The sequence below is a fragment of the Bos taurus genome, chromosome 24 (genome assembly GCF_002263795.3).
Source record: "Bos taurus isolate L1 Dominette 01449 registration number 42190680 breed Hereford chromosome 24, ARS-UCD2.0, whole genome shotgun sequence".
NCBI lineage: Eukaryota > Metazoa > Chordata > Mammalia > Artiodactyla > Bovidae > Bos > Bos taurus.
In genome coordinates this window covers 42,316,708-42,340,276 of record NC_037351.1, presented here as the reverse complement: position 1 = coordinate 42,340,276, position 23,569 = coordinate 42,316,708, and the positions used below count along the sequence as shown (strand labels likewise).

The 23,569-nt window shown below is 43.2% G+C and overlaps 1 protein-coding gene across 3 annotated transcripts in view; it reads left to right on the top strand.

Moving 5' to 3' along the window:
- The window catches only part of PIEZO2 (piezo type mechanosensitive ion channel component 2), a 252,900-nt gene that overhangs the window by 111,822 nt on the left and 117,509 nt on the right, over nucleotides 1–23,569 (top strand). For all 3 annotated transcript variants that reach the window (XM_003587787.6, XM_059881054.1, XM_059881053.1), the window contains exon 4: nucleotides 5,045–5,087. In XM_003587787.6, the coding sequence (XP_003587835.2) occupies nucleotides 5,045–5,087 (43 nt within the window). The remainder of the gene's footprint in view (nucleotides 1–5,044; nucleotides 5,088–23,569) is intronic.

Sequence of the window (23,569 nt, the reverse complement as noted above, 5' to 3'; positions counted from 1 at the left end):
GTTCAAAGATATATGTAAGAGGTGTTCAAAACATTGTTATATGTAATAGCAAAAATGTAGGTATAATTTATATAGCACCAGAAATTGATAAGGAATTCGCAGTTTATTAAATTATGTAACACTCTATGTACATTAAATTGATCAAGGGGCCCATATTTATTGACATGGAAAGAGTTACATTATGACTAAAGCAGTGTCATATAGATACTAAAGGTCAGAGCAGGGAGTAATGGACATTACAAAGCAAGAGTATTAGGTAAAGGCAAAAATGATCTTTAAAAACTATACCTGTATAGGTCATTTAGTATTTTTAAAAAGTGTTAATTAAGGAGTGGTAAAGAATTTTTTTCCTTTTCCTTATCTTTTACAGTTACTTTTAATCCCCTAATGATAAATATCTTCTGGAAATTAGGACTCAGAAAATTTTGCAGACCTCACCATTTCATCCAAAAAGCTGAAGTTGCTCCTTGTCTGCGAAAAGTGCATCACGTGTGTACACACCACCCATCGGAGCTTCCATTTCTGTGGTTTGATGGAGCTCAGGCACAATTCAACACAAGAACCTCTTCACACTTGCAGAGTAAAATGTCACTCCTAATCAACTGAGAAGGTTCCATTTTCCTCTTAGAATTTCACATCCTGTCCAGCGTTCAATGTGTGGTAGAATCTTGATTCTTTGATTGGATAGGGAAAACTTTTCCTTTAAAGAGTTAAAAATAATGTCAATGAAGAAAACTCATAAGTGATATAATTTCCTGGTATTTGAGTGTTCTGTCACCAATTTCTGTGCCAGGTCCCATGTTCAGCTGTCTGGCAGTTCTTATGATATATGAAAATGCTTCCATTTTTATAGGAATATGCTGGCAAAAAATCTACCACTTCCATGAATTATTAGTCCTTTTCTGCTAATTATTTTGAAAAAAGCAGAGGTGCAGGTCCAAGTTCAAGCGGCTGTTAACGTCTGGGACATACTTGGTGTAGGACTATTCAATTAGGAGAAAATCGGTGCCTTGTTTGACCACCAGTTTTCTAATTGCATTTTGAAACTTATAGGAAAAACCAAGTTACATTTTTTGTGTTAGAGATTGAGTAACAAGTTGATTTTAAATGATTGATAAAAGTAATCAGTGGGGAAACATAACAAAGTGAGTAACTAATCTACAACATAAAGATAGAAATTTTTACACTTTTGAATAACGTTTATGAAAAAATGAAATTAAAAACTGAATGGGAGCTTTGGAAAACCCCCTAGTGTTGTAAAGACCCCAGGGTAATTTGTTTAAAAAAAAAAAAATACAGACCAGAGGCAGGGCTGGGAGAACTCAGCTGTCTGGGTTCAAGTAGCAGGCAAAGTCCTTCAGTTTTCAACCACTACTGCAGAAAAATCAGACAAAATAAAGAACAAGCAGCCCTACTCCACGTGTCTGGGGTACGAGTCTCAGTGTTTTTGTGTGGACTGAGCTCCTGCGGGGCGTCCTGCGTGTCTAACAAAATTCCCGCAGGAGTAGCTCACTGGTCCCGCTGATGGAGGAGGGCTGGATGCTGTAGAATGTCTGCTGTAGACACTTCATGCTTCTCAAGTTAATAACCAGACACACAAAACTTTATGGAGCTAAAAATAAAACATTTGGAATCTCACATTGTAGCCAGATTGTGGCAAGAGACAAATGATAGGAAGGACAAAAAGGAGAGGAAAAGGAAGAAGGAAGGAGAGACGAGGACAGAACCCCATGCCGGACAGAGCAGTGAGGGAGGGAGATAAATATGGTGCTGGATCTGGGGTCTGCCCCCCTCAGCTGATCACCTGAAAGCAGGGAGTTAGTGGTACTGACCTCACGGATTAAATGAACTAATATGTATGAAGTTGGCACCTAATGAGGTGTGAGTGTAACCTGATGGGTTTTTAAAAATTGAGTTATAGTTGATTTACAATGTTGTGTTAGTTTCAAGTACACAGGAAAATGATTCATTATAGGCATATATGCAGATACTCTTTCAGATTCTTTTCTCTTACAGGTTATTACAGAATATTGAGCAGAGTTCCCTGTGCTATATAGCAGGTCCTTGCTGGTTGTCTATTCTATATACAGTAGTTTGTATATGTTCATCCCAAACTCCTAATGCATCCCTCCCCTCTCACCTTTCCCCTTTGGTAACCAGTTTTTACAAGTGAAGAACTGCAATGCATTATTTCTAACTACTTCATCTAAATTGGATAGGAACACCCCCTCTTGTGAACTGTATCCATATCTCTGCTGTATTTTCCTTTCCTGTTGTTTTTGCTGTCCTTTGCTTTCACCTGAAGATGGTAACGTGTTCTAGACTGCTCCATATTATAAATCTCATTTTTAAAAGTGTTGAATCAAGGCAGTCTGCCAGCGACTTTGTTTTTCCTACTTTTCTCTCCGTGTTGGACTTTTCTGGCATAGGAGAATAATATTGCTTTACCATGTAAAACACGGGGAATGGCTTTAAAAGAATTCCCCAGCAACTGAATAATGGGCTGTCAAAAATATGCTTGGTGCCAAAGGATCTGGACACGTCTGTTCCATTTATTGTGTGTTTCTCGTTCCCTCGTGACTGTGCTCACAAAAGACACAAAAGCCCAAACCTCTGGAGTATGTGGTATTTGAGGGCAAAAACCATATTTTCATATATTCAGTCCCATACCTAACATATTAAGGTGCTTAGTAGGGGATCACCAGCAGACAATGATGAGTGTCTATGGTATGTAGGATGCTCAAATTACTAATTAAGTTGACTTCTAGTGATGAAGAAAAGTGTGCTCCCCCATCTCCACCGTGCTTGGTTGAGTGGGTTAATAATGTTTATTTTAAGGAGCACTAGAAGTCTTGTCCCCAAAACTTTTACCTTATTCTAACCTTTTGAATAAGTTTATTTCTCTCAGAAATATGAAACTTATTTCTTACTTAAATTGCCATGTTTTAAAAGCCTGATAGTACAATAGAGCAAAGTCACTTATTTTTATTTTACTTTGATAATAAATTGAGTCTATTTTTAAAAAATCAATATAGGAATGCACTGAGACTACCTAGGGGGAAAAATGGAAATGTGGAAAAATTTTAAAGGTGGCTTGTTTCTCAATGAAAGCAAGGAAAGTCAAGGAGAATAGCATCTGAATGCCTCCCTACCCTGGCTCCCACTGCGACCCTCCCCACTGGGTCCAGCACAGACTGTCTGCTTCTCACTTGGCACAAGGTTCTTCATCTCTCCCACCTGAGTCTCGGCCGGGCTGTTGCCAGCTCCCCTGAAATTCAGCGTGGTTTCTGATTCAGGTTATAATTTTTGACCAGCATCTTAATGGCTAGCATCTTAAGGGCAGGATAACTGTCGTCCAAGAATTCCTGAGCCTGGAATCTCCACTGTCTAGCACGTGACTCACAGGACACATGACATTCTTATGGGGCCCACTCCCCCAGGCCATGAGAAATTCCTGGACTGCTTAACGAAAATTCCACGGCTTTCCTCCTACTCAGCAAAGTCTGTTGGAATTCACTTGGGCAAGAGTAACTTCATCTGAGGAGATAAATCTGAATCTGCTTTAAATTTGTGTGTGGATGCAGGTGTGTATAGTTCAGATCCCAAATTTATCCTGCATCATTTATAGCAGTTATTGAAAATGCTCTATCATAATGAAGTAGTATGAACTCAAGTCCCTTAGTGAGATACCCACTTAGACTAGCTTGGAAACCATCCTGTCTAATGCCCTGGAGGCACTGAGTGGCCACCTGAGAATAAAGTGCTGGGGGGAGAGTTCTCTAGAAAGAAAACTAAATGCCCTCTTGGTTTATTTAGACTTGAGGAAAAGAAGCAGTGTAACTTCTTAGCTGCCTCTGGAGACCCAGTGCTGAACATTCCACTTCCTATTTGCAGGACCAAATTGTATGGAAAGGTGGTGATTATCTTCTGTGATTATTAAAGCAACTAGTACATGACACAGCTCATGGATTTAGGTCTGGGAGGCGAGCAGAGGTGATAACTCGAACAGTTACTGAAGTCCAGTTATTGTTGCCCCAGACAATGCATTGGGAAAATGTGAAAGTGTGGCTGAGCAGAACCCCTGTTGTTCTTCAGCTGCTAATTTGTGTCTGATTCTTTGTGACCCCATGGACTGCAGCACGCTGGGCTTCCCTGTCCTTCACCACCTCCCAGAGTTTGCTCAAACTCATGTCCATTGAGTCAGTGATGCCATCCAACCATCTCATCCTCTTGTCATCCCCTTCTCCTTCACCCTCAGTCTTTCCCAGCATCAAGATATTTTCCAGTGAGTTGGCTTTTTGCATCAGGTGACCAAAGTGTTGGAGCTTCAGCTTCAGCATCAGTCCTTCCAAAGAATATTCAGGGTTGATTTTCTTTAGCAGAACCCTGAACTCTTATAAATGCAGACTTTTATTAACATGGTCTTTGATTAAAATGAGCATTTTCTTTATATAAAGTACTCAGAAAATAGTCACGCTTATAGTGTAAGGAGAAACATGAAAAAATAACAGAAAATCATTTTTATACCCAGCTTTTCTTTTGGGGACTTGGATACCCTTCAGATCATGTCATTGGAAACAGCACTTTTGCATTCAGAAGACTTCTGATTAAAATGTTTAGCTTTAAAAATAAACATAAATCCCATGCTTCAGTATTGAGGAGGTAAAGGCATGATGGCCAGTGAATTGGAACATCAGAGTGTCCTCCAGCTTTCTAAATGCCACATGAAGTTAAAAGTTGAATTTTGGAGAGTACAGCTTATAATGTGCTACTATTTCATTATTTTTAACAGGAGAGTGTTACTCATTTTTCTGCTCAGGACACCTGTAGACTTTGAGAGGATGATTAATGGGCAGCCGTGTCAGCAGTGGAAGGCATGGGTGTTGTCCATGGCAGGGGGTGCTCACCCAGACTGGTCTCTGAGAGGGAAGACAGTCACCCCACTTACATGTATCAGTACAAGCAAATCTCTATTAGGTTGTATAAATCTGGACAGAACTGAGTCTTTGATGTGCATTAATTGTGTCCCTTCCTCCCATTGCAGGCTCAACCTGGGAGAAGACTTTCCGACAAATCGGCTTCGAAAGGTGAGCTGGGCTTGGTTACTCATGACCTGTTTATTCCAGCAGTTCACTGATTATCCATTGGTGATCTCACCACCACTACTTCAGTGACTGTGCCCTTGAGTAAGTTGTCATTTTTGAGCCTCGGTTTCCTTGTAAAGTAAACCTTTGATTTATACCATTCTTGCCTGCACACAGATTGAATTTGATGATTAAATAGGGTAATTTATGTGAAAATGCTTCTTCTACTATGAACCAGTGTGAAAGATAAGTTGTAGAATTAGGGCACTGCAGAGAAGAGAGTTGACTTTCTTATTGCTTCCTGATGTCATATGTTATATTCAGTTCTATAGGTTTAGTACAGAGAAATTTATATTTATATTGATATCTTCCCAATTATTAAAATTATCTGATCTTATCTGCTCCAAGTGAAAGGCTGAGATCATGTCACTCTTAGCTAAAAGCATTTCTGCACCAGCATGTCCTGAAAAGAAAAAAAGTTGACTCATGATAACATCAGAAAATGTGCAGATAGGCTCAGTATAGCCCTAATGACACCATATGGACAATTTAACATCTCACAGTGAACTTGCAGCATCGGAACAGCTATTGAGACAGAAAAGTAATTAAAAATTTTTTTACTCTAAAGGTAGATTCTTTTCAGCATAATAGCATTTTTGCATTCAGAAGACTTCTGAATAAAATGTTTAGCTTAAAACTTAAATGTAAATCCTGTGCCTTGAGGAGGTAAAGCCATGGTGTCCAGTGATTAGAATGTCAACAGCCCTCTAGCTTTCCAAACACCACATGAAATCAAGAGTTGAATTTTGGAGAGTACAGCTTACAATGTGCTACTATTTCATTACATTTAACAGGAGAGTATTACTCATTTTTCAAAATGTGTCTTTAAGTGTATCAATCAAGCTGATGGAGTGCTTAGAGCATATGAAAAGAAAATTAAATACCTTAAAATGCATTATTTCTCCAGTAGTAAGAACAGATACCTCATCACCAGGCTGACTGTGATGGCATTTCTGTTACCATTTGTAATTGACTCAAAAGTCTGTTTATTTCTCTGCCTGCTTGTCAATGCCATCAGCACTGTCACCATCGATCTCTCAGTGAGTTCTCATGGTTGGTCCTTGAGGTTATTGGATGAAGTTGGTTTGGGGCAGGCAGATCTGGTGGACAAACTTTCAGGCTGAAAATCACATGCAGCTTCGTGTGTGTGAGACCTTCCCCAAAGCATCTTTCTCTTGATTCTTCTTTTGTGTATCGACAAATGTCAAAGATAACCAAAGAAGCTGTTGTTTTTGTTTTAGTCTTTAAGTTGTGTCTGACTCTTTGCGACCCCATGGACCATAGCCTGCCAGACTCCTCTGTCCATGGGATTTCCCAGGAAAGAATGTTGGAGTGGGTAGCCATTCCCTTCTCCAGGGGATCTTCTTGACCCAGGGATCGAACCCACGTCTCTTGCATTGGCAGGCGGGTACCACTGGGCCACAAGGGAAGCCCGCTTGTTTGTTCACTCTATCCCTAAACCAAGGTTTATTGTAAACTTACAGAAGTCTTTCAAGACCCAAAGTCTTGTCAAGGAGAGAAGATAGCAAATTGAACATCAGTTATTTTTCTCCTGGCTTCAGGAAGACATTGCTATACTTGCTTTGTCCATTTTTAGGGTTGGATGGGACTGAAATATTGTAAAGAGAACCTCAGATACTGTGTCATCATCCCTACCTAAGTCAGTGTATGTCTGTGAAAAAATGGATGTTCTCTTGCAGAATCATGATGCCACACTGGTATTGAATACAAGTACCAGCCAGTTCTTAGCACCATCTAATACCAATCAGTGCATACACTTCCTGATCATCTCAAAAGTGTCATCTAATAGACACTGGTTGAATTAGCATGCTCCTAAAGCCCACACTTACTATTAAATTTTTTTCAACTTTAAGAAGTAAAAAAAATTTTTATTGAGTTATAATTAACATACAATATTATATTAGCTTTAGATGTATGACATATTGATTTGATATTTTTATACGTCATGAAATGGTCACCACTGTGTGACCAGTTTCCACTGTCACCACTGATTCTGTTCTGTTGCCACATCTCCCCCTCTGTATTGAGATTGTGTCCCCCGAGTCTTTCCTAACTTCATTGGGTTTCTCTTCCTGTCACTAGCTTCTGAGGAAACCAGCTCCTCTGTCTTGCAGCACCGCTGTCTTGTCTGAAGTGTCTGTTTGTGGCTTTGTTTACCTTGTCAGTCTACCCTCTGATTCACATAAACTCAAATCGCTCCTCTTTGGCTGCTGGGGACAGCTTCATGGTGACTTCTTGTCCTTTGTCAATGGCTGCCTGGTCTTTTCTCATTTCTGTCCTTCTAGCACAGCAGGAGGTACCAAGACCATCCAGGATTTTGGACCTGGCATCCACCATCTGTCCTGAGGGTGGCCATCTGGGCATTTTCCAGCCTTTGGCTCTTGTAATGAACAACCTTGTGCACATCTGTATTTTTGCCAGGTATTCTAGGGATAGATTCCTGAGTACAATCAAAGAGTAAATTTTTGTGGAATTTTGATGAACATTGCCAAGTTTCCCTAAAATTTTGGCAGCAGTTTCGGCAATTATTTCCCCAGAGCCTCACCAACATAACGTGCTGTCATACTCGAGGTTTTTTTGCCAGCCTGATGGGTGAGAAATGGTAACTTGGTGTCCTTCTAATCTGCGTTAATCCTGAGTCATTTTTCTATAGAGTGGAGCTCAGGCTGAGGTTCTTTGCCATCTCCTGAGTGGAACTCTAAGAGAAAGAGCTTCTTCTTAAATGGCTAAGGATTCATTGATCTGCAGGATTCGGCAATTGAAACACTTTCTTTCTAGTTTGTGTGACCTTAACCTTTTGCCTACTTGAATAATGATGTAATGAAAATAATTGCCATGTACCAAGGACTGTGTCACATCATTTTCAGTCTGTGCAGCAGCCCCACAGACCAAGGATTAGCAAACATTTTTCTAAAGAGGGAGAGGCCACATTTCAGGTTCCATAGGCCATACAGTTTCTGTGGTAGCAGAAGGCAATGAGCATGCTTTGTCCCAATAAAACTTTATTTAAAAAAACAGGAAGTTGGCAGGACTGGCTACTGGCCAGACTTTGTGACCCCATCTCACAGGTAAATAAACCTAAAGAAAACCAAACAGCTACCCAGAGAGCTGTAGCCACACGCATTGACCTGCGTTCAAGAGAAGGTCTGCCTGGCTTTCTACATCCAGCCACACTGAATGCTTGAATTATAGCTTTTTTTGCTTTTGTGTTGTTTATATTTCCTATCCCTGTAGCTCTGGGAACATTGTCTTTAGTCTTATCGACTGTTCTTATTTTATGAATATTTTGAAGAAAGTCAGGGAGTAAAATTTGCATATCGTAATGCCTCTCTAAATGGGTATGCTTCTGAAAAGATGTATACATTAAAATATTATTAAGGGATATATTGAGTGAAAGCTGTATTTTTGAACTGTAGGCTAAGTTTGGTGCACATCCCCAGTTTTAGATGTTATCTTAGAACATCACCCTTTGTTTTCCTGTGTTGTCACATGTTTTCTCCTGTAAGGGCAGGAGTTGTCTCTGCCTTGCATCAAGTGTCTTGAAATACAGAATAGATATTGATAGATGGGGTTATTGTGCATTGCCAGTTGCAAAGACTGTGTCATGCAGTGCTGTTAAACATGGCCTTGCTTGATTTCTTCTCAATTTTAACACCGTCTTTCTCTTCAAGGGAATTCCAATTATATCCTAAATGAAGCTGTCTGGCCCTTTAGAGCCATTGTGAGCGATATTGATCCTTTTAGTACTGTGTCCTTTAAAGTTTGCCCGTCAGTCTGTTTGCTAACAGTATTTCTAAGTGGTCACATGTTAAAAAAAAAAAAAAAAGTGACTGAGTCAGCCAAACCTCAAAGCTTTCTCCAAGAAAAAGAAAGCCAAGTTGTCCTCTGCTGTACATTCTGTGATGGGGAGGAAGGAGGGAACCTAGGGAATGAGCCTGCCCTTGTAGTAATATTGCCATGAGATACGTCCTGGTGAGCAAACTAAAAGACCAGATAGAGGGAGACACGTGAGGACCTGATTCCATGGCAGCAGCGTCCGGGAGCTTAGCAGATGTCTGTAAACTGTTTCATTGTTTTCCCGCTTTCCTGCCTGTGGTTTCTTCAGGACATGGCAGCTGCTGGTACCCAACAACCCCACCTCCTCCCAAACCTCCCCAGGTCCACAGCCACCACCCTCAGGCTCCCTCCTCTGTCTTCCAACACCTCCTGTCACAAAGCCACCAAGTGTGTTCATGATCTTGTGTGGACTTACTGTGCGTCATTCTAGACCCTTGCTGCTGAGGTGTATGTCTTGTCATTTTACACCTGCTAGTGCCAGCCCAAGGGTTGTCCAGTGATAGGCATTTAATAAATGTTTCAGAAACAAGCATTTTATGAGAGCACTAGTCCCATTCACTAGGTCTCAACACTCATGAGCTGATCACTTCCCAAAGACCCTCATATTTTAATACCATCTCATTGAGGGGTTAGAATTTCAGTAGGTGAATTTTGAGAGAACGAAAACATTCAGTCCATAACGTGTGTCACTAACTCCCATACAATTGAAAGAAAAGTTAGATCTTATGTTTGAGACTTTTATATCCTATGATATCATATAATCCATTTCATTGGACTTTACTCATGCAGCTGATCAATTTTGCTGTTTTCTTTGATCGGCTGAAATACCTTGGTTATACTCGAAATGGAAAGTAAAAGCTATGATTAATATATGCACACATGTGTGTGTGTCTGTGTGTGCATGAGTATATATGTGTGTGTATTGTTTGTGTGTGTAAAATAAAAGTAGGTGATATCCATTTCTTAGGCTGTTGAGAGCTTTACCTAACTTTGACTTCCAACTTGGAAAGGAACTTTTTTTTAATTCAAGTACAATGACATCATTTAGTAAGTATTTGGTGAACAGATCTATTTTTCTTCTAGAAAAAAAAAAAGATGTACTCCTTCCTCCTTTTTCCTTCAAAATATGTCTGGAAGGAAAGATTTTCTGATTTGTAATCTCCAACTTCACTAAGTCAGGTCCCTAGGACTTAATATAAACAGTCTCTGAATGAATGAGTGATAAAGATCAGGTCCTGTGCAGAATGGTGCATTCATGAACTGAAATCCCAAATTCCCAGGTGGTAAGCTTGGCACCTTGTTCTGTACAAAATGTGAGGTACCAAGCCAGAACGTTTTATATTTCATTAATGACATGAGCAAATGAACTGTGTAATAGATCTCTGAAAGCTTTTTCAAACCTTGGTGCAGACAGCACCGTAAATAATAGGAAGTTCACGCTGTTTGATACGGAGGTAAAATCTGGATGTTGAGTCTGTAGAATGGAATGTTTTGGGGAATCATGCTAGCAGATACTCCCAAGCCTCAGTTCAGATTTCTCATTTGCTCTGCATCGTGAGATCCTGAAATTAGCTCTTTCATAGCTGTAACTGCAGTGAAATTTATTTCCCGCAGCCCAGCCAGGTAAACACCTCAGCTCGCGACCGAGTATTGTTGCTTTCATGAAGCAACAGTTTGTATGAGGCAGATTTCAGAGGAGCTGTGTGGGTTTTACATCAGAATCCTCAGAAACCCCATCACCCACGGTGAACAAAGTGGAAACAGTTCCTCCTGGCTCTTCTTTTTTCCCCCGACTTATCTCTACATGCTCACAGCCACACAGACTTCTAAACGTACACGAAATCTTGGAAGTAGCAAACGTGACGGTGTCGCACACCTTCCAGAGTCTAGTGGTTTCATTCACTCAGTGGTGTGTAAATGAGGATTCAGAGGACTAAGTGACTTCTTTATGCAGGACCAGGTGGCATTAAGTCTTTTGCCTTGTGAAGCCTGTGCCTCCTCTTCCCTAAGCCTTGCGGACCTCTGAAGGTCTTATCACACAACAGGAGCGCTCATGGCACCTCAGTTGATCACATCCCTTGGTGCCAAGGGGGCTCGGGAAGCTGTGGTCAGGCAGGACCCCACTCGTCTGAGGCCGGTGTATTAATCTCTTACCCTGCCCTCCCCAGACCATCCTGTACCCACTGCCTCACCCATGACGGACTCCCTTCTGCCTCTGAGAGGCTCTGATGTCCAAGTCCCCCTTCCACACCCTTCCTGTGGTCACTACTGAGGTTGATGCCCACCTCACTCTTCCTGGGGATGGAGAAGTGGCCTGGGGTCCTGTCATCCAGAGAGCAAGTGAAAACGCTGGTCAGTGAGCAAGCCAGCAGCCCAGGGATTGTAATCACCAGGTGGGAACAGGCAGAGCAGCCTGGGGTACCCTCACGTGGCCGTCCTGACCCGCCTGCCCCACACAGAGGGAAGGTTGTCTCACCCGGTCCTCGCAAGAAGTGGGTAGGTTTGAAATGTCCACTCTTTGCTCTGACTGGTGAGATGCACTGACTGAGGAGTCCAGGCAGGTCACTGCTTTCATCCTGGAGTGAGCGTGTTTCTGTGGACGCGCTGGTGTCTCCCGCTGGGATGCTGATGGACGTGCGCTGTGCTGTGGGGCAGCGGGGCCCAGTCCTCAGGCATCTGAGTGCAGCACTGGTTTTACCCTCAGAGCGGTAGACTCCAGCACATTCCAGAAAGAGGAGCATAAGGTCCAAAGGAAGATGGCAGAGATGCTGTTCTGGTTGACTCTTCACTGACGGTGGGGTCCCTGGGCTGAGGGGCTTAGTGGTCAGTGTCTATCCCCTCACTGCCCCCCTGCACCCCTGGAGGGCTGCGTGTCCTTATCCACACGTTGCCTAAGTGACTTTTAGGGAAAAAAATAAAACCAAAGCAGACAAACAGAAACAAAGCCCACTCCCTCTGTTGCCAGGCACGGGGTCTGAGGAAGTGCTGCCCCCACCATGGGGTCCCAGGGGTGCTTCCTACTCTGACCGCCTGAGTCAGGCCCCACGTCCCCAGTCCCACTCAGGCCGGAGGCTGCCCGCTGTGTAACCACAGTACCACCCAGCCCAGTTCCGTGGGGGCTCTGTAGTAGGATGGAGCTGCCCCACCAGGTCCGGGTGTTCTCTGCTGGACAAGCCAGGGGAGCCCCAGGTTTCTGGACACACATTCTCTCTGGACAAACAATAGCTGGCTGAGGCCCAGGTAGGGGAGGAGGAACCAGGTGGGCGCTCAGGCCAGACTCAGCTCTCCTTCAGGCAATTCCCTGTCGGTAAGGAGGGGCCTGGATTGTGGAACCCAAACACGTGGGACATAAGATGCCGTGTGCTGGAGGACGCTCCCGGGCCGGGCAGGGCCCAGAGCATAGCAGGCACTTCGCTGAAGGGCTCGTTCAGCTGCCCTGGGAGGATGAGAACTTCATTCCAACCCTTATGGAAACATTCAGTGCCACTATAAGAACTTACTGTAAAAAAATGATGATTTCTCATGTAAGTCAGGAAAGGAGCATTTATATATGTAGACCTGAGTGGGGGGCGGGTGTGGAGAGAGTGGAAAAGATGGGTAAGAAACACCCTGTCCTGAACTGCTGACCCACTCTCAGTGGACTCCCCAGTGCTCAAGGTTAACAGGGACAGCCTTGTGTTCATCATCATCAGGGGCCAGAGCATACGGACCCAGTGTGGGCGGCTGCTTTCGTGGTGGTGGATCCTGGGGGTCAGTGTTTGCACAAGGAGGGTCCTGAGATGGGACCTGAGGACCCGAGGAAGCAGGAACTTCCTGAGCATCCTTGGGGCTCTTAATCTCTTCCACTTCCCAAGAACAGGACAGAAACGTGCACTGTTCAGATTTGCAGGCCTGCAAACCTCAGTGGCCACTGCTCACTCTAGAAGTGTTTATTTTATTTGCTTATTTATAAAAATAATGAATCTGTGTTTAGAAGAAAGTCTCCCAATAACCTAGCTCCAATCTCATAAATCAGCGATTTTGTAATAGGCCTTGAACTGTTAAAACATAATTTCCCAGAATTTCAAGCACAGGGATTTGCAGAAGAAACTGTCTCCTCCACACCCACGTGGTTAATTTTATCCCTGCCATAAATTGTTTGCATGGGAAAGTCCCCTGGGAGAAATGGCCAAGGAGCAGCTCCATGGAAATACTGAGGAGAGAGATTCAGGGACCTTGGGGACCACCTTCCTTCCTGGGACCCTCTCTGCCATTCAGTACATTTTCAACAGTTACACATTTATAGATGCAGATGGTTTATACAGGACATTTGTATCAAGTACTTATTAGGTTTTCCTGCCATTTATTTATTTTTTAATTATTTGTTTCTAATTGGAGGATAATTGCTTTACAATATTGTGATGGTTTCTGCCATATATCAACAAGAATCAGCCATAGATATACATATGTCCCCTCCCTCCCACTTCCCACCCCATCCCACCCATCCAGAGTGTCACAGAGCTCTGGGTCGAGCTCCCTGTGCTATACAGCAAATTCCCTTTGGCTATCTGTTTTACTTATGGTGGTGTATATATGTTTCAGTGCTACTCTCTCAATTTTTTCCCACCCTCTCCATCCCCCAGTGTGCCCGTCAGTCTGTTCTCTGTGTCTGTGTCTCTACTGCTTCCCTGCAGATAGGTTCATCAGTACTATCTTTCTAGATTCCATATATAAGCGCTGGTACATGATATCTGTTTTTCTCTTTCGGACTTACTTCACTCTATAATAGGCTCTAAGTTCATCTACCTCAGTAGAACTGACTCAGATTCACTCCTTTTTATGCCTAAGTAATATTCCATTCTGTGCATATACCAAAGCTTCTTTATCCATCAATTACATTGTCTCAGATTTGGGGTTTCCTCTCAAGTTACCCTTGCCACTCACTCTGTGTTTCTCCAGTGCCTCCCTCATCAGGTTTATTGGGGTGTAATTTACAGCCTGGGAAATTCTTCCCTTTTTAGGTGTCTCATTCTATGACTTTGACAACCTAGGCAGCCATGTCATCACCTCCATTTCAAGATTTATAATATCTTCACCATTCCGGAAAGTCTCCTTCTGCCCCTTTGTCATCAATCCCTTACCTCCCCCAGCTCCAAGCAATCACTGATCAGAGTTCTCTTGGTTTCACCTTTTCCAGGTTGTCATGTGAATGGACTCATAGTTTGTGGTTTTCATATCTTGCTTCTTTCACTTAACATAATACTTCTTAGGTTCAACCATAGAAGTTGAAAGCATCCTTACTTTCATTGCAAATTGTATTCCGTTGTATAGATCACCGCAAATTATCCAGGGAGCAGCTGGTAGGTGTTTGGCATGTTTTCAGCTATTGGTGATTATGAATGAAGCTGCTCTAAACCTTTGCCTACAGATCTTTGTGTGGACAAATTTATGTGATATGTCCCTTGATTATGTCCTCTGCCTTCAGCCTCTTTAGTTAGTGAACCCTAAATTACTCAAAGTGCTTTCTGAAAAAACCTTGAAAACTCAATCACATTTTAGCTGCACGGAGAAGTGTATGTAGAAAGATGCTTTGGTGATTCTGTTCACAGTGTGGGCCAAGACACTATAATTTTTACTTCACAAATTTTTATTTTCATTTCTTGGATTTACTGAGCATAGGGTGCATCTTTGGACAGGTGAAAATTCAGAGTTTTTTGCATTTGTTTGATTAACATTTTATTCCTGAGCAATTTTGGTTTGTTTCAGAGCTTAGTGTTTCTAGTTTGTTATGATGTGCTGGAGTATGGATCTTCAACCTTCGCCTGCAATCTCAAATTCTAGTATGCTCTCAACACTTGGTATTTTAGTCTGATTTCTCGGTGGCAAAAACCTGACCTGAACTGACCTGGGAGCCAGGGGGAGAGCATTGCACTGAGTGTGAAGGGATGAGGTGTGTGTGCTGGGGAAGGGGACACTGCCCTCGAGCCTCCTGCCACGGTTACATAGTCTGGTGAGGCACCTTCCTGAGATCTGGAAAAGTATGAACTTTGTAATACATTCAGCTCCAAGAGATTTGGAGGAAGGATCTGTTTTTTCTCCATCTGTCTTCGGCACAACTGCCCCCTATCTGTTTGATGGAACTGAGTTGTGCTAGAGAGTGAGTCTGAAGCTTTTTTTTCCATTGTGACTACACCTGTACACTTTATGCCACAACCCAATACAATGCAAATACATCCAGTTTCCAAAGCAACAGCTCCTCTTACTGCATGCAGTGTACTCCTCTCTTCCTTTGCTGTGTTCATGAAAAGGAAAATGCTGGCTGGTGCCACTGCATTTATTTGATTACAAACTGGTTAGTCGTGGCTGCAGCTGAGAGAGCCATGAGCTGCGGGTGGTGCTTAGGCAAGAGGGAGACTGGAGGTCCATGCCCGCCTCGCTGTGCCTGGGCCCATGCTTATGTGTCTGTCACAGTGACACATGAGGCCTGCTTTACCACAGAAATGCACGTGCAGGTTTGACTCAAAATCTTTGCAGTTCAGGTCAAGCAGAAGGAACCCTGAGACTGTGTCCTTCAAACTCCTGGAGTGAATCACCCAGCTCCAGAGAGACTAGACTAGATTCTTCTTACCTCCTGTGTTTTGATTGTTCACAGGGCCGTGCAAACCAATCAGAGGATCACCATGGGGTGGGCTGGTGGAGGGAGTGTGAGACAAAGGTTGTATTTCAGGAGCTAGACTGTGCACAATCGTTGACACTGCTGGGGAAATGAGGGGTCCCGGAGGAAAGAGAAGGTGAACCAGTCTGCATTGGTGCTGAAGTGGGGCCCCGACGAGACTCAGGGAGGGTGCCTGGGGCATCCCTGTCCCTGTGCAGCTCCCCTGCTATGGGATGGTGACCAAGCATCAGTGCCTGGGCTCCAGAGGCCACCAGAAGACCAGGTACAACCATCTCAGTAGTTCATATTCATCTAAATAATGCTCATTTGCCTTCTAATTGTTTTATTGGAATTCAATTGAAGTTGACCTTCCTACAAACTCTGAACCAAAGGGCTGGCTCCCAAAGGAGTGGCATGAATGGGGTTGTACTTTTCCAGCTTCTGAAGGTAACAGCGTTTGTGTTTGTTCCTAAGTCTGCTTTTCAGCCCTACCTGAAATTCCAACACTCTTCTTCTTTCAGCCATACCTGGAATTCCAACACTCTTCCTCTTTCCCAGTCTCAATTCCCTTCTCAATTTCCCTGTCTCTTTATTTTGAATTTTCTGAGTCACAATGAAACCTGACAGTTGGGAAGACCCTGAGAAGTCATTTTGTTGGTGAGAAACTGAGACTTACAAAAGCAAAGTGGGTTGCCCATGAACATCCACCCCAACCTCACTGCTTCCCCGGACTTAGATGGGAGGATGGTAATTGAGTTTGACCAAATATAATCATGGCTGAGACTGCAGCAGTTGGTCATTTTCTTTCCCAGGCAGGTAATCGACTTTGTGTTTTCATGATATATTCTACATGAGGAATTCTGAGCAGTATGACACTTCTGATTTTAAAAAATAATATGCAATATTAAAAATACACTTTTGTGCATGCCAACCAGCTTTCAAAGTTAAGAACCTAGGTGCTGCAACACAGGTGACTGTGTTCCTCTCTCTGTCCAGAAACATGTTTGTTGCTTTCATGGAGTTCTTTACGGGTGAGTCCGTAAGTGATCAATATTCTGTATGCTTGCTACTTCTTTTTTTTTTTTCTCTCAATATTGTGTTTGTGAGATGCATCCATGTTTATTGGTGTAGATCCAGGTTGCACATACATTTGCACTAACTTACTGATTCACAGTGTTTTATGGCTACATTTTCTCTCCTCTTGATGGATAAAGAATTTTTTTCCCATCTTCCAGCTTCCTAGACTCCCTTTCAAGAGGAATAATCACCCTGCACAAATAGGATCATGTGACTGTAACCGGTTTGGAGAGGAAATGTCTGCCTGTTGAAGAGAAATGAGGTTTTAAGTTGTTTAGCTTGTGCTTTTCTATACGGAAAATGTAATTGAGCTGAGCCCGGAAGGTCATGCGATATAGGATAACATTTTATGGGGAAATGTATACATCAATCTCCTTAATATATTAGAACAGGGCTTCTTCATATAACCTGGTCAGCCTGATTTCAAACACAGGATTTACTTGAAATAAAATTTAATTTGTTGGGCTTCCCTGATGGCTCAGTGGATAAGAATCCATCTGCCAATTCTACCAATGGAGATGTGGTTTCAATCCCTGATCTGGGAAGATCCCACATGCTGCAAAGCAACTAAGCCTGTGCACCACAACTACTGAACCTGTGTTCTAGAGCCTGGGAGTCAAAACTACTGAAGCCCACTCACCCTAGAGCCTGTGCTCTGCAACAAGAGAAGCCACGGCAATGAGAAGCCCGGCCACCACAACTAGAGACTAGCCCCCGATCTCTGCAGCTAGAGAAAACCCGTGCAGCAACAAAGACCCAGTGCAACCAAAAATAAATTAATTAATTACACTATTAAAACATTTTAATCGTTATTAAATGTTCTGAAATGAACACCGACAATTCATTTACAGAGCCTTCCGTAAATATTTATACTCTGTGCAGTCCCTGGACCATCTGACTTACTCCATGGACTTTAGCCAACCTACATGAGAAGAAATCTCTCACTCTGCCCCTCCAGCCAAGACCTCTCTCAGGCACAAACCCCACGTGGGTCCAGGGTGACCTGTCACGTCCATACCTCATGTCCGTACCTCATGTCCATACCTCACCCTCACCATGGAAAGGCCACCTCCCAGCCCCACTTCCTGCGACCAGATTGTGACTTCCTTCTGGGCTCAATTCCTTGGTGATGGTGGAGAGTCCTTTGCTCCAAACCCTTCAGCCCTTCTGGTTTTGCAGATGCTTCACCAGAGTCCGAGTCCAGCAAGGAGGACCTGGCCGCAGCACCTCTTCCTGATTTATCTCTGTGTTTAAGACACACTTTCATAACCAACACTCAGTGCTCAGGGAGAGGGCCTGGCACTCAATAGAGGCATAATAAATATTTTTGGAATAAATAAAAAATCTGACCAAATTAAGCCATTTCATGTTCATTGGATACAATTAATAGTTCTTGTTCTTGAAATGTTTTCTCTGGTGTATGCAAAAAGTGCATATATATTTTTAATGGTTTATAGTTTCCAATTGTGACCATTAACTCACATCCAAAGAACTGAGATTGTTACTCATCAACCTCCGGTCCTCAGACGCTCCACAGACACTAGTAACTGTCCTGCCCTTTGTACTTTATCTTCCCTGAACTGAATTATGGAGATACTTGTGGAAGACACCTGATCTAATTCTTCAGCAGGACTTTGCACAAACTATTGTCATAGGAAAGAAAGAGCAAATATTTGGAGATCGCATTAATTCTGCCAGCCTGTATTCAGAGCACACACTGTACCACATGTACACACACACATACACACATACAAATATAATATATACATATATATATATAGTCCTCTTGGATATAGAGATTCACAAATAAGTGACCAACATAAAGTGTTAGGGGTCTAAAGGAAACAGATGATAGGCTTTGCAGTGGAGATGAGGGAGGGGAGTCTTGACTGATGAGGATGACGTGGAAGTGTATGTGAGGAGGGCTTTGTGGTCCGAGGGAGAAGACCGTGCTCTGACTCAGAGGGACAAACACTTGCCTGTCCTTGGATGTGCAGCCAGCATGGCTGGAATTTGAGGTTCGAGGAAGTCTTAGCAAGAGACAAGGCACACACGTCTGCAATACAGAGGCCCCGTAGGTGAGCTTGGGAATATGGGCCTTTCTCATCGCTGGTGCAGTGAGCAAGTCCAAACTGTGCTTCTAGAAGTTTAGCTTGGCCTGGTTGGCAGAAGGGACACCCCGAGGCAAAGTGACAGTCATTCAGAAGAGGAGGTGGTGAAGGGAGACGTGTGGAGATATGGTCAGGCACTGGGTAGAGACCTCCCATAGGAAGATGGGTGTCTGCAGCTGGTCTTGGGCACGTGCTGGGACTGAATGAGCAGCTTTGTGAGTTGTCGTGTGCTTTCTGGTCTCTTCCAGTCTGTCCCAAGAGCAAGTGGACATTTGGGAGAGGGGGTGGACAGCTGGGAGAGGGGATGAGGGAAAAAAATCAGGTGTTGCTGGCACTGTAGTTATTAGGGGCTTATTCAAAACCAAATATATGAGTATTAGTTACATCTAAGTACAGTTTCCAAAGTATTCATTCATTGTGATAAAAAATCTAGACCAATGAGGAGACTCCAGCTCAGCATTTTCTAAAACCTGTGCCATGAGCAGTAGGTCAGCAGAATGTAGTAGATTTTAGATAAAATGTTAAGAAATGGTTTGTGCTCAGATAAATTTGGGAAGCAGAGATTTGCACGCGAGCTCAGTTGCTTCAGTTGTGTCCGACTCTTTTGCGACCATATGGACTGTAGTCCACCAGGCTCCTCTGTCCATGGGATTCTCCAGGCAAGAATACTGGAGTGGGTTACTGTACCTTTCTCCGGGGGACCTTCCTGACCCTGGGATCGAACCCATGATTCCTGTGTCTCCTGCATTGTGAGTGGGTTCTTTACCCACTAAGCCACCTGGGAAGCCCAGAGGTTTATACAAACTCCAGTTTACTGTTTTTCTACAGAACTTCTCAAGTCCTTTATTATAATAATAACCGTCATGATTTTCTAACACTTATTTGACCAGAGGCAGGTGTTTTTTTTTTTTTTTTTGGTCATGTTTTGCTTTAATTCCCAGTATTTCTGAGGACTAGCTCTCTCATGAATGTGCTTCAGTTGACTCTGGTCTAGACAGTGAAGATAGAGACTGTAGTGATAATATGGTCCCCATGGGAGGTATCAAGTGGACTCTGACCTGGTCATTGTCCGCAGCCCACACCATCATCTTCTGGAGGTTCCTGGAGCCCGTGAGCTGGCAGTGCTCTGAATGTGCTGCTTTGTGAGCTCGGGTGACAGCACCAGCTAACAGGTTGGCACCTCCATGGCTGATGGATTCCACTCTGAGCTGGACCACAGCCCAGTCCTGTTTCTGGGAGCTGTGTTCTTTCATGGCTGGGGAGTAATTGCTTTGCAGTTGGGGTTCATTTACTCTCTTCATGTTTGTGGGTGATCGAGTGTCTCCTTGGGGACCTAGGAGCACAAAGCTGAGGCTGTTGACTCGAAGCCACTGTTTGCAAATTGAGAGCCATGTATAGAGTGAAGGTTGGGGGCGGCGGGAGTGGGGGAGGTGCAGGAACAGTGGCTCCTGGGTCCACTGTGCCGGGTGGGACTCTGGGTATGTTCCTCAGAGAACTCTTTCCCGCCAGTCGGCTTGGTTTGTGCTTCTCATAAAATGTCATGATCAATTCGTTTTCGGCAAAAGAGCTGCAGTAATTTATCCCCCATATCCACTCAGGAGGGACTGCCGGCTCCCCCGACCTCAGCCCCATCCAGGAAATACTTCCCCGCCCAGCCTGGCTTTCATCTCCTGGCCTCTCTCCTTGATCTCTGAATTCTCGTTCTGATGGTGTGAATCCTCCTTTGCTCTGTCTGATTGCATTAGGTGTACTTGCAAAGTAGGTGAAACCTCTATGGTTTTCTTTCTTTTTTTTTTTTTTTAATTTATTTTTTTAATTAATTTTATTTTTAAACTTTACATAATTGTATTAGTTTTGCCAAATATCAAAATGAATCCACCACAGGTATACATGTGTTCCCCATCCTGAACCCTCCTCCCTCCTCCCTCCCCATACCATCCCTCTGGGTCGTCCCAGTGCACTAGCCCCAAGCATCCAGTATCGTGCATTGAACCTGGACTGGCATCTCGTTTCATACATGATATTTTACACGTTTCAATGCCATTCTCCCAAATCTTCCCACCCTCTCCCTCTCCCACAAAGTCCATAAGACTGTTCTATACGTCAGTGTCTCTTTTGCTGTCTCGTATACAGGGTTATCGTTACCATCTTTCTAAATTCCATATATATGCGTTAGTATACTGTATTGGTGTTTTTCCTTCTGGCTTACTTCACTCTGTATAATAGGCTCCAGTTTCATCCACCTCATTAGAACTGATTCAAATGTATTCTTTTTAATGGCTGAGTAATACTCCATTGTGTATATGTACCACAGCTTTCTTATCCATTCATCTGCTGATGGACATCTAGGTTGCTTCCATGTCCTGGCTGTTATAAACAGTGCTGCGATGAACATTGGGGTACACGTGTCTCTTTCCCTTCTGGTTTCCTCAGTGTGTATGCCCAGCAATGGGATTGCTGGATCATAAGGCAGTTCTATTTCCAGTTTTTTAAGGAATCTCCACACTGTTCTCCATAGTGGCTGTACTAGTTTGCATTCCCACCAATAGTGTAAGAGGGTTCCCTTTTCTCCACACCCTCTCCAGCATTTATTATTTGTAGACTTTTGGATTGCAGCCATTCTGACTGGTGTGAAATGGTACCTCATAGTGGTTTTGATTTGCATTTCTCTGATAATGAGTGATGTTGAGCATCTTTTCATGTGTTTGTTAGCCATCTGTATGTCTTCTTTGGAGAAATGTCTATTTAGATCTTTGGCCCATTTTTTGATTGGGTCATTTATTTTTCTGGAGTTGAGCTGTAGGAGTTGCTTGTATATTTTAAACAACTAATCTCAAAAATATGGTTTTCTTATGATGAAATCAATCATCAGATTTACTTATTATAGATTTGGATTATAAATTTTATAAGTAATTGTAAAATCTGGATGAAGTGTTCACAGTATTATACGTTTGGATGAAGTTTTCCTATTTGATTTCTCTTACTCTTAGCCCAAATGCAAGGAATTTGCTATTTTTTAAAACCTTTCACACAACCATGTGTGTTTTATTTATGGAGGTAAAGGGATGTCTCATCACATCCATGTTTCTCTGTTCATAGAAGTTTCAGTTCAGTCAGTTCAGTTCAGTCTCTCAGTCGTGTCCGACTCTTTGTGACCCCATGAACTGCAGCATGCCAGGCCTCCCTGTCCATCACCAACTCCCGGAGTTCACTCAAACTCATGTCCATCGAGTCAGTGATGCCATCCAGCCATCTCATCCTCTGTCGTCCCCTTCTCCTCCTGCCCCCAGTCCCTCAGAGCATCAGAGTCTTTTCCAATGAGTCAACTCTTCGCATGAGGTGGCCAAAGTACTGGAGTTTCAGCTTGAGCATCATTCCTTCCAAAGAACACCCAGAGCTGACATCCTTTAGAATGGACTGGTTGGATCTTCTTGCAGTCCAAGGGACTCTCAAGAGTCTTCTCCAGCACCACAGTTCAAAAGCATCAACTCTTCGGGGCTCAGCTTTCTTCACAGTCCAACTCTCACATCCATACATGACCACTGGGAAAACCATAGCCTCGACTAGACGGACCTTGTTGGCAAAGTAATGTCTCTGCTTTTCAAGATGCTATCTAGATTGGTCATAACTTTTCTTCCAAGGAGTAAGCGTCTTTTAATTTCATGGCTGCAATCACCATCTGCAGTGATTTTGGAGCCCCAAAAAGTAAAATCTGATGCTGTTTCCACTGTTTCCCCATCTATTTCCCATGAAGTGATGGGACCAGATGCCACAATCTTCGTTTTCTAAATGTTGAGCTTTAAGCCAACTTTTTCACTCTCCACTTTCACTTTCATCAAGAGGCTTTTGAGTTCCTCTTCACTTTCTGCCATAAGGGTGGTGTCATCTGCATATCTGAGGTTATTGCTGTTTCTCCCGGCAGTCTTGATTCCAGCTTGTGCTTCTTCCAGCCCAGCGTTTCTTATGATGTACTCTGCATAGAAGTTAAATAAGCAGGGTGACAATATGCAGCCTTGACGTACTCCTTTTCCTATTCGGAACCAGTCTGTTGTTCCATGTCCAGTTCTAACTGTTGCTTCCTGATCTGCATATAGGTTTCTCAGAGGCAGATCAGGTGGTCTGGTATTCCCATCTCTTTCATAATTGTCCACAGTTTATTGTGATCCACACAGTCAAAGGCTTTGGCATAGTCAATAAAGCAGAAATAGATGTTTTTCTGGAACTCTCTTGCTTTTTCCATGATCCAGCGGATGTTGGCAATTTGATCTCTGGTTCCTCTGCCTTTTCTAAAACCAGCTTGAACATCTAGAAGTTCACCGTTCATGTATTGCTGAAGCCTGGCTTGGAGAATTTTGAGCATTACTTTACTAGCGTGTGAGATGAGTGCAATTGTGTGGTAGTTTGAGCATTCTTTGGCATTGTCTTTCTTTGGGATTAAAATGAAAACTGACCTTTTCCAGTCCTGTGGCCACTGCTGAGTTTTCCAAATTTGCTGGCATATTGAATGGAGCACTTTCATAGCATCATCTTTCAGGATTTTAAATAGCTCAACTGGAATTCCATCACCTCCACTAGCTTTGTTCGTAGTGATGCTTTCTAAGGCCCACTTGACTTCACATTCCAAGATGTCTGGCTCTGGGTGAGTGATCACACCATTGTGATTATCTGGGTCATGAAGATCTTTTTTGTACAGTTCTTCTGTGTATTCTTGCCACCTCTTCTTAATATCTTCTGCTTCTGTTAGG